Source organism: Porites lutea, chromosome 7 (assembly GCF_958299795.1).
Source record: "Porites lutea chromosome 7, jaPorLute2.1, whole genome shotgun sequence".
Taxonomy (NCBI): domain Eukaryota; kingdom Metazoa; phylum Cnidaria; class Anthozoa; order Scleractinia; family Poritidae; genus Porites; species Porites lutea.
The window spans coordinates 2,779,017-2,790,563 of NC_133207.1; the positions used below are offsets into that span (position 1 = coordinate 2,779,017).

At 38.1% G+C, this 11,547-nt stretch overlaps 1 protein-coding gene across 1 annotated transcript; it reads right to left on the minus strand.

Annotated features, from left to right (window-relative positions):
• Positions 1 to 637: 637 nt before the first annotated feature.
• On the minus strand, positions 638 to 9,372 carry LOC140943838 (zinc finger protein DPF3-like). The gene is made up of 9 exons (XM_073392951.1): positions 9,234 to 9,372; positions 8,864 to 9,123; positions 6,539 to 6,721; positions 4,563 to 4,660; positions 4,123 to 4,228; positions 2,960 to 3,274; positions 2,386 to 2,498; positions 1,958 to 2,039; positions 638 to 1,320 (listed from the first exon to the last, which is right to left on the minus strand). Exons 1-9 carry the CDS (start codon positions 9,272 to 9,274, stop codon positions 1,214 to 1,216), a joined length of 1,305 nt encoding a protein of 434 aa, XP_073249052.1. The 5' UTR covers positions 9,275 to 9,372; the 3' UTR covers positions 638 to 1,213.
• Positions 9,373 to 11,547: the final 2,175 nt, after the last annotated feature.

Consider the following 11,547-nt stretch of genomic DNA (forward strand, 5'->3'; position numbering starts at 1 on the left):
TGCACTTTAAGGTGACAGGTATTGTTCAAAGTCCACTGTAAGCACTACTTGTATGCAAATAATAAAATTATGCTGTTGTTTGTTGGCTAGCCCAAAATAAACTGACACTGTCCATGGTAGTGTGACAAGTGATATGGTTTTTTTGACAGACTGCTTTAACTAGGTATGCCCGCTTAATACAGACACCTCATTGTTACAGACAATTTTATTTGTCCCTGAGAAAAGCCCATACATTTTCTCTTAACCCTTCAAGCCCCGTTATCCAGTTATAAATTCTCCAAACTGATCTCCGTACACTTCCTTAGAGAATTAGTTGAGAGAGTTTGATAACAGATCAAAGCATTTTCTCGTAAGTGACCATTTTATTAGCTCTCATAACCATTTCTCTTGGCAACATATGGACATTGTTAGGAGAAAATTGATGTTGGTCACTATTGGGACTCAAAGGGTTAAGTCAACCTGCTTAATACAGACACCCATTGATGTGGACAACGGGCACTTGTTTCTTGCCCAATCAACAGATTCTCATCGAAAGTCAACCTCACTAATGTATACACTTCATTATGTGCTACTTGCTGTAACAGACCTTTCCTTTTGTCAATGTTCTAAGTGCTACAGTACACTGCATAGGATGATTTGTAAACATCAATTTCAAACTATTTTGGCATCAAATGAGTTATGCAGAGACTGTACAGTGTTGATAAAGTAATGTATGGATGAGCGATTTTTGATGATTAGTTTTTTTTGTTCTAATAATATTAAAGGTGTTTTTTAGCTTTAATAACATGACCCACTTAACACGGACACTTTCTATGGCCCCATTAGAGTCCATATTAACCCTTCAAGTCCCAATAGTGACCAACAGCAATTTTCTCCTAACAATGTCCATACATTGTCAAGAGATAAGGTTGTGAGAATGTAAAAAATGATCACGAAAGAGAAAATGCCTTGATGTTTTATTAAAATTAATTCTCTCAACTAATTCTTAAAGGAAATGTATGGAGATCAGTTTGGAGAATTTGTATGAGGATACTGGGGCTTGAAGGGTTAATGGGGGTTTGACTTAATACATTGCTGTATATGGATTCAGAATAAAGGTCCCTCAGGGGGGTTTGTTCTTTTTTTTACAAGCCATCAAAATAGCAGTGCCTTAGGGAACAAGAGAGCCTTTTGACCATTCTTTTAAAATGGTAAGAAAAACTTATGAGTAATTCTAAATTCCCCCATGAAAGTCTTCCATCCTTGTGGGCAGCATTGCTTGTGGTGGATAAGAAGGGGTCACCAATACAGAATTTTCACAAAGTTTGCAAATCCAATGACCTTGAAGAGAAGAGAAGAAACTGTTTAGAATAAAAGGGAATTAAAAAATAAGTAATTTGTTCTTATCAATGAACACAGACATGTACATTCTGACAAGTCCTGTCCAAGTGTTCTCAAGAGATCAGACAAGGGTGCAACAAACATTTAAATGCAACTAGTAAAAATATGTTACCAAGTTAACCCTTTAAAACCTAAGATCAAAATTTAAATTCTACTTTGTTGCCTTGTTTAAACTACCTACAGACATAGTGACCAAATTCGAATTACATGATGAAGTAACAAAAGGGCTGCAATATCAAAAATCGACGGTGATATGGTTAAAAAGCCGAAAAACTGACACTGAAACACGTGCATTTGTGAATTTCAAGGGTATGTGTACTAAAAATATTTTTTAAAAAATGACCATTTCTTGTCCTTCACTTTATCCGATTATTATAGTTGCAAAAAATTATGGGTAGGGGAAGGATTGACACATAGTGGGGATAGTCACTAGCCGGTTATTGTAGCAAATTCCTCTTCCCTGATCCGGTCCTAAATTATCGTGACCACCTTGTTTTAAAGAACTTTGATATTAAAAGGAGATATTTGATTCGATAACTCTTAGGGCTTTTAAAAGAGGTTAAGAACCAGTCTCTACCTTCTGGTGGTTTTACCATGGGTGGCTTCAGGCAATACATGTGATACCCTCTGTCACAGTCATCACAAAACAGCAACTGGTCCTAAGGCAAAAGAACACAACATCTATCAGCAAGAGTGGTAATTGGCATACACTCAACTCCTCCTACAGTGTAAGATGAACATTTTTGGGACCAAAATTACAAGTCCTTCTTATAGCGAGTCGACTAAAAGGGGTAAAGAAAGACACTGGGACTAACTCTTGGTGTCCCAAGAGTGGAACGCAGGGATACTGCCATCTGCTGTATGTGGGCCATATAGGTATGAGCTTCTATGTAGGGTATGGTATCAAGCCATTTAGTCTGGGATAGGGTATAAAAATCAAAGAGTTTGGGTAAAGAAAACCTGGGTATCATATATAATCAAGATAAGATGACTGCAGAGACTTACATCATTGTCTGAAGTTCCACAGAGAGTACAGGACTTGCACTCAATGCACTGCCATTTATATTTTTTGACACTTTCTGTTAACTTGCCAGTAAACTGAAGACATGTAGGGTGACCTGCAAGAATAATAACATCATGGTAATTTGATGATTTGACAATAATTCTTGCTAAGTGAGGGCCATAAGGAAAGGAAAAATGGCTTGAGTCTATTAACCCTTTAAGCCCCAGTATCTACATACAAATTCTCCAAACTGATCTCTATGCATTTCCTTAAAGAATGAGTTAAGAGAATTTGTTAAAAGATCAAGGCTTTTTTACTTAGGTGATCATTTTATTAATTCTCATAACTTATCTGTTGACAATGTATGGATATTGTTAGGAGAAAATTGATCTTGGTCACTATTGGGACTTAAAGAGTTAATAGAAATTCACATGAAACTCTTAGTTATTCAGTGGCATCATAGGCTAGTGGTGTGGAAGCTGACTTCGCCATGATATAATGGCTACACCTTGCCCAAAGGCAGGCAGCAGCCACAAACTGAAAGCTAGATGCATGACACCACAAAGTGACATCTACCTGATCTTCCACAGTCGGCACAAGACAACAGCTCCTCAGGCTGTCCAGTTTTCTTGTTCTCGTACACATCTCCCAAACAAAAGTCACAGTAGTTGTTTGGTGACACAGCTGCGCCCGGTATCTTCTTGGGACGTCCCGGTCCCCTTGGCTGTGGTGAAGGTACTTTTGGTGACTCAGCAGGGGCGCTGGGTGCTGGAGTTGAGGGGTGAGATATGGCTGGCTCCTCATGGTGTACAGTGCTTGTCTCCTGCTCATGGTTATAGTGTGTGTAGTGGTACTTTAGGCCAGGGCCATTCTTATAACGTCTTCCACAAACTAACAGCAAAACATAACACTCTTAAGACTGCATTGCTTTGTTCCCTCATAGTGGGCAGAAAGAAGTACAGTAATAATAACAATGATGTCGATGATTATGATAGCAATAATAATAATAATAATAATAATAATAATAATAGTTTGAAAGATAATGATCCTAATAATGAGAATGATATTGAGAGTAACAACAGCAATGATACAATTTAAAGTTATAAAGTAGAAGGGTGCATAAGGTTGAGTAGACAGGAAAAGTTCGTTTGAGAGTTTACTTTTCCAATTTGCTTGAAGGAAAGTAGTACCCGGTAAAATGTGCGCAGAGTATACTGGTGCAGGTACCCAGGTTCCTGCTTCTTGTAAAACCCCTAATGGTAATAATATCATTACCATCATCATTATTTTTCTTTATTCATTTTTTCTTGCATTCACTTTACTTCCACTTTATGGTCTCATGTGATGATCATATTCATGGTCATCAATTTAATAATAAAAGATCAAATTTGCTGACAATATCATGAGATCTCTGATAGGCAATCTGAAGGGGTGCCTTAAGTAAAGCCTAAAGAGACTTTTGATAAATAACTAAAATCTAGATTCTCCTTTCAATTTTCTTTGTATATGATTGTAATATTATTATAATATAGGGAGAATTTCATAATGGATCAGAATCCACAGTATTCCAATCAGCCCTTTTATTTGCAAATACAAGTAGATTGAATGACTAAGGTTTCATAAAAGGTGGAATTCCATTGACTCCTAAGCAATACTTGTATTTGTACATGTATACGCTCTGTACAGAGTATTTTTAGTTTTAAAAAGTGATAAGAAATAAGCATGCTCCTTGCACTTACTTTCACATGCATATGGTTTTTTCCTTTCTTCAGGATCCATTCTGGCTAATTCTTCTTTAGAAATATTCCTCACTTGCAGTACACCAGGGATTGAGGGGATTGCTTTCTACAAAGAAAAAAATCACTCAAAAACCAATGGATCACATTAATTTATCGTCATTACACCCATAACTCTCCCTATTAAAGAAACAATAAAATGTTTGTGGAGTGACAATGAAGAATCTACTTTTTAATCCAAGTAATTTGAGAATTGTGGCATCTGACCTATTACATGTAATGGCAACCCTACCATCCTGATAAATCATCAAATATCCCTGCAATCTCAATATTTCTCAGCCACCTTAAATGTATGAAATGACCCCTGCATTGTAACCTTTCATGATAGTATAAAGTACTACTTGTTCAACGAAAAGATACTAAACAGTGTTAAGTTTTCTTACTGGTACATGAGCTTGACTTTCTGGGAATGTCGCGGCTTGGTGGGTTTTCCTGCCACGTGGCCGGCCCTTGCTAATGGGCTTCTTTTTGGTGAGTGATCCTGTTTGTCAAGATTAAATAACACAAGTACTCAGCTAAGCTGTGAGTAGATGAGTGATAAGGCAAATTTTAAAGGGCTAGTGATTTTACTAAGCTTGACATGATGCATGTCTATAGCAACCTTGGTGTAGTTTTCAATTTGCCCCCAATTTCCTTTTAGTATTTACCCCAAGCTTTTTTTTCTTAGAAATCAAGACCCCCAGAACTGACATGTTACATTATTTTAGCACCAATAGAATCTTCATCATCAGAGGACAATGCACCACCTTGTTTGTGTCTCAGATGGTGTGAGTGTGGTTTTCATTTGGCCAAAAATGACCATTTTTCATTTTGACCATTTGGGGTCCAATTTCCCTCACAGTATTCACACCAAAATTTGTTTTTGTCTAAAAAAAAAGACCCAAAGAATCATACAGAGAGTACTGTATTTTAAGGGGTTTTTTTTCATGGAGGCAGCATGATCAGGCATTTAGAGCAGTGCACTTGCAATCCAAAGGCCCCAACTTCAGTCCCAGCACCCAGACAACTACATGTAGCTGGATTGTTCTTTCAAATCCTCAGCCAGACTTGTGAATAACCAATTATTGGTTGGCTGACTTCCGAATGCTCACCGAGATATGATCAGTTTGGTACAGTGAGACAGGCCATCGCTTGATACATACAGGTTTAACTCACAATTTTTAATCAATTCTCGTGCTTCTTGTGCCTTTGCAAAAAAATCAAGAAGTGCTACACACTAAGTCTACTTACTATTAAAAAAATATCATTTTTTCATATATTTAATGCAAGCCAATAATTAAACCAACTCGTGACGGGAATATCTCGGTAAGCATTCGGAAGTCAGCCAAGCGTGGTCATTGCACGCGTGCTGAACAAGAATGCTGTATAATGACAGACTAGAAACAATAGACAACTCCCAAAGCACAAACTCAGCCAAAACGCTAAAAATCTTCAATGTTTACTCAAGTTTGGGCTTATAGAAGATAATGTCACAGTTTTTCAATGACCATGAAATTCAGAGTCCGGGTAGTTAGTTAATCAATTGTGGCCCTGAAAAAATTTGAAGGAAAAAAAACTACGAATTTTTAAGAAAATGCTTTTCTCGTGAGAAAGACTATTAAACGCTGACAAACGTCAACAAATAGCGAAAACTATAATTTCTATATGTTTGCTTTGCTCGAAATCGCGCGCATTTACAAGGCCCTAAAGCGTTTTGCTGACTTGCAAGGACCCATCTGTTATAAGGATGCTCAAAATAAAGAGATGAATCTCATAGTTTATTAGATATAATCCGTGTAAAGTTTGCTTATCATTTTCGCATAAATTATGACCTAAATTTGGAAACCGCTGAATTTCTCGAGTTGGGTCTTTGCGATTTTGGTGAAACTCTGTTCAGCGCAAGGCACTAATGCGCGCTATGTGTAGCCGAGAGATTTTCACAAAAAAATGCCTGCAACAGCAGATTTTCGACTCAGACCTCAAAGGGGCGTGGCATTATAACCACGTGACATTTACTCCGATCGCCAAATATTTTATGTTATATTGTAGATTGATCTATATGTTATCCATTCTATGTGTTAGACTTACGATAAAAGTAAAGGTGGGGATACCAGAGAACTTCAAAGTAGGATGGTACCCCCCCAAAAAACTGGGTCGAGTCACCTTAATTGATAACAGAACTTCGTGTCGTCCAATTCAGTCTGTAATCATACTCGTGATTAAACAAATCAGACTCCCCAGTTAATAACTCGTTTGATTACAGACCGAATTAGACTACACTCAGTCCTGTTACCATTACTTATTATTATCATTATTATTATTATTATTATTTATTATTATTATTATTATTATTACCATCATTATTATTATTTCAATTTACCAACAATAAAATCTTCATCATCAGAGGACAATGTACCACCATCATCCTGCACATCTTCATCATCTTCACTGTCTACAGTTCTCACTGCCTCCTCTGCAGCAGTTTCCATGGTGAGGTCCACCTCTGATTCTTCAGCAAAGACTCCTTCTGTGTCCATGGCTTCCATAGTGCTTGTATTTTGCTCTAAGAAAAAAAAACAAAAGCTTACAATGTATGCTAATGCATTAACAGAGATATTGTTGCACCTCTCCACAACAGCAACCTGGGGATGAAAGGAAAATGGTGTGTAGAAGGGTAGCCATAATGGGGAGGTAGGGATGTGACACAATAGTGGATTTATGTGCCCACATCGTGGTAACTAAATGGCCCAGCGCATAGAAGGTCCCGAATTCGATTCTGGGCGGGAGCTGTTGATGTTTATGTTGTGGTTCAATTTTATCCTTGTTTTAATTTTTATTTTCTTTTGTTTTTAGGTATGGTAATGTAGGTAATGAGTTTGAAAGAAAAAAAAAAAAATTAAAGCAAGGATACAATCAAACCACAACATTAATTATTTTATTTAGTGTCCCCAGTTAGCTTTCCGGCTTAAGACTGTCCAAGATTGTAGATCTACCACTGTTGTACATGAACGATGCCATTTTTTAAGAGGGGAGGATTGCTTTGAAAAATACTTACTATACTATTATGACCACCAGACACAATCAAGATACAATGCTAAACATATCAGTTTTATTGGTTTATACAACCTTAGAAGCCGATTTTTAGAGTAAGGGTAATTGGCTCCCCTTTTCGTTTTTATATCTTGCTTTGAATGATTACACTTTTCAGTACAGTGCGGCAGCCCTCTCCAATTCTCTGCCATCCAATGTTAAATGTTGTGATAATTTTAAATCCTTCAGTAAGCAAACATTATGTATTTTAAGGGAGCGCTGCCGGAATAGGGTGGAATGATTTCTTGCCTAGTTTTAGATAATGTATGTATATATTGTATAATAATTATTACATTTTACTGTTTATTATTACTTAGCTTTTTACAAATTCATAATTCAGATTTATGTTAATTTCGTCATTTTACTTTTATATGATAGGTAGATAGATAGATATTCTGTTTATTTCACCCACTTGCAGCAATAGCTGAATTGTTGGGGAAGGTCATTGTCACATACAATTAACCATTTACATACATTCACTGAAATTTATAAGTTACAAAGTCATTAATTCTTCTGGTATGACCATGTTGACGTCTTGGAAGTTGGACCCTCATACTGTAGTGAGACTCAAAAGTGGCAGGACAGGGGATGATGTTCTTAAGGGGGGACATTTGGCGTGCAGTAGCCATAAACCGCTTACAAGCTCCTACTCTCCTGTCACTAAGAGACTCCAGGCCAGCCAAGACCAAGGCTTCCGCATAGTCTACCCAGTCAAATATTATTTTGAGGGCTTTCCACTGTACAGACTCAATTAACTCATCAAGATATAAAGGGATTGCAGCCTAAACTCGCGAGGCGTACTCAACAATATCAGGCGAAGATCCATACCATGGATGTACTGATATTGAACCGTTATTATTATTATTATTATTATTATTATTATTATAATTATAATATACATGTTGTAACCTTGGTTAGTGACATCTGCAAAGCAGCCCTGAGATCCCTGTTCTGGGCCCTCTCAATGAACTCAATGAATTGCTGGAAGAGCATTTCCTTTCCTTTCTGAATGTCCTGTCAACTGGATTAGCCAACTGTTCAACCATGGCACCTACTCAAATCCTATTACTCAGCTAGGATTTCTGTGCTGGTTTGCAGACAGACTTAATCAGAAGTTTATTTTCATCAGCTGAGCAGGCTGTACCCTGGTTCTCATATGCCGCTGAACTACCTGCGACATACAGTAGAGTAGCTGTAGCTGCTGGTACTGCCTGTGATACTGTTCCAATATGAGAACAGAAGTCGCCGGTAACAGAGGCTGTGTCAGTCTTTACCGCCTGCTTGTCTGCGAAGCTTGACTTCACAGGGACGCAAGCAATGTTTCTTGTTGCTGGTGGTGTTATGTCCTCATAAACCGGAGTAGCATTGCAGGCAGCAACCACGGCTACACTGCCGGTACTTTGGGGGTATATGAGAAACAGGCTTAACAGACACCTTGCTAACACAGACACACAGAGTTGATTCCCGCCAGTTTAACTCATTTTAGTTGAGTCCCTGTAAGACGGACATCTCTAGGTGACAAACTCAAAGCGCCAGCCCTTAAGGTGTCCGTTTAAGAGAGAGAGAGAGAGTTGACTGTCCTTTCCCCTCCCCTGACAACACCATAACGACTTACCCCCCGTTTCCGCAGCTTTGACCTCGCTTGCCCGTTCAACAGGAGTGGGTCGTTTTTTCTTTCGCCATCTCTTTGCCGGGTAGCTGTAAATGTACTGAGGTGTCTTTCCAGGCCGGCGTTCTAGTTTACTAATCCATAAGTTGCAATCGTTCATAGCGATTCCCGTTTGAGCATCGATAAAGGGAATGCGAAGCCGTCGTTCAAAACGAAGCCGGGAGTTGTAGGCCGACACATTTTCCAGAGCATCTTTATATAGTTCCCTTGAAAAAGAAACACCAAAAATTCCTCAGAAAAATCCTTCACGCTTGAAGCATATACCATGTAGGTAATATGAGAGCAATAAGACAAAAAAAAAAAACAAAATACAAACTGGGGATCCCTTGGTTCGCGATGTACCACTCGCGTCGCCATCTTTTTTGTCTCCTTTTGTTAGCTTAGTAGCCTGGTCGCTGTGAATTGGACGAGGAACTTCGGGAACTGGACTTTATCCCGTCCCGATTACCCTGGACATGCTAGGAGTAGCTAGGAGTTAAAGCTAGGAGTGGGATGGGACGGACGTGAATGATAAAGGTTCTGAAGCTCAAAGAAGCGGTAAAGCCAAGAAGATATAGTGCCTAAATATCTTTCTGTCCAGATAAGGAGTTTGGAATTTGAACGTTCCGCGGTTCGGTAACGATCCGGCAAGGGTTGTCTGGTTTCTTGTAAACTTTGCAACGATTTCGCCCTTGTTTTATACATTACTGCTCCTGATCAGCTAGCAAAAACTGAATAAACTCAAGATGTATAACAATTTGGTGGACGTATGTTGAAAATTTATGTACATTCAAGCTGATTATATTTGTTCAGTTCCGCCTCGCCTAGTAATGAAAAGTTCTTTCCTGTTGGAGGGGCACGTAAGCTTGCGGTTTTGCTCGATTTTTGGTGCGGTTTTGCGGGAATTTTTATTTTAAGTTGCAGTATTGTGGTTTTACACCAAGCGGTTTGCAGTATGTTGTCAATATTTCTTCATTGGTTCAACCATACAAAATCCAATCTCTTCCGTCGGTTAGAAGAAACGTGCGTTATGCAGACAAGATAACAGCCTGCGTAACCACCGTTTCTGTGCGGTTCGGGAGCAAAGAATGAGGAACAAGAGTCATTTCTCGCGCGGTCAAAACCAAAAATCCCTTTCCACGATCTTTTTTTCTGAGAAGGATTATCATGATAATTGCAGAGCTCAGTGGGAAGTGCAGACAGTCACCCATTGTCCTGGATGGGGAGGGTCAGAGTCTTGGTACCAAGGACACACTTAGCATAGGATCTTTAGACACACACAGAAGCCATGTATTCATAAATCCAGACGGATATATCTATCACGTTTAATAACAACAATAAGCAACACAACAAAACACATCATTTCAATTCGTTTTCTGTCAGCTTTATATCCGTCTCATCGGAATATTTCTTTAAAAACACTTTTTGATCGAGCCTGAACATATATACGTGATTTGATTTTGTAAGGAAGCACTTGACTGATTCACTAGACAATTACTAGTTTAGATTAAAAACTACTTGTGTTTAAGACATGAACCTCTTCAAATCTCATATATCGCATGTTTTTTTAAAAAAAGTCACGTTAACCCTCATTATTTCAAACAGGAAAAATAATATGTAAATTTTTGAAATAAATGAAAGTTCTTAAACTCCCTCGCTTATCTTTTGAAAATCTTTTTTTTACTACAAAAAAAAAAACAAAACAAAAAGGCCTACTTAATGTCGTCTGATAGGTAATTGTGTTCATGGAAATTTTGTTCAATAAGCAGTTAAGGTTGATTACATCTGCTATTTGATAATTAAACACGCTGGCTCCAACAGTTCAGTCGGGCCGCAGAGGCCGATTAAAATTTGCGAATCATAAATGTGGCATACACAAGATTTAAGTGTGCAGGGATGGCAATTTTCACCGGCTATACTGAGTTCAGTGCTGTTTCGAAATGTAGATTTCCGAAGCAAATTTCAAACAAGTAATTTACCAAGACAGGTACTGCTTTAATATCGGCAATGGCGCGCGATTAATTTCGTGTAGGTATAAAATGACTCTCGACACTCTCCTTTCACGAAAACGTTTAAAAACTAAAAGCATTTCTTCTAGCTACAGAAAAGCTCATTCCAGGCAATCATTTGAGCAAAAGGCTTTAAATTCCGTGTCCAAACCTGGCATCGAGAATTCGAACAATCTAACGACTGTTTTCCGTAACATATCTGTTTGACGAAGCAAACATTGCCTAGAAATTTCTATAGCTCGAGAAAGGTTAAAAATTTCTGAATCAACTTTTCAGTCCATTCATGTAACAGTTCTTAATTTTCCTTTTTAACGTCCACACAACTTCCGTAAGTTGGGTTTATTCAAATTTAACTCCCCATACTTGGCTTCGAAAAACAGGATCCCTAAAATTTTGTGTCTTAAAGATCTGATGGAGAGAGGTATCAGACGATCTTCCGTTTGCGAAATTTAAAAAAAAAAAGGTCTTTCGGAAGGTTCTGAGAAAGCCCTAAATCGCTAAACTGAAAGAATTGGTAAAGGCTTTAGTTGAACATTCAGGTTCGTAGAAAAGCCGTCGTTGTGAACCTCTGATGCCAGACCATTTTTACCATAATTAGTTGTTGAATACTGTTCCTTATCTCATTTCTTTATCTTTCTTGAA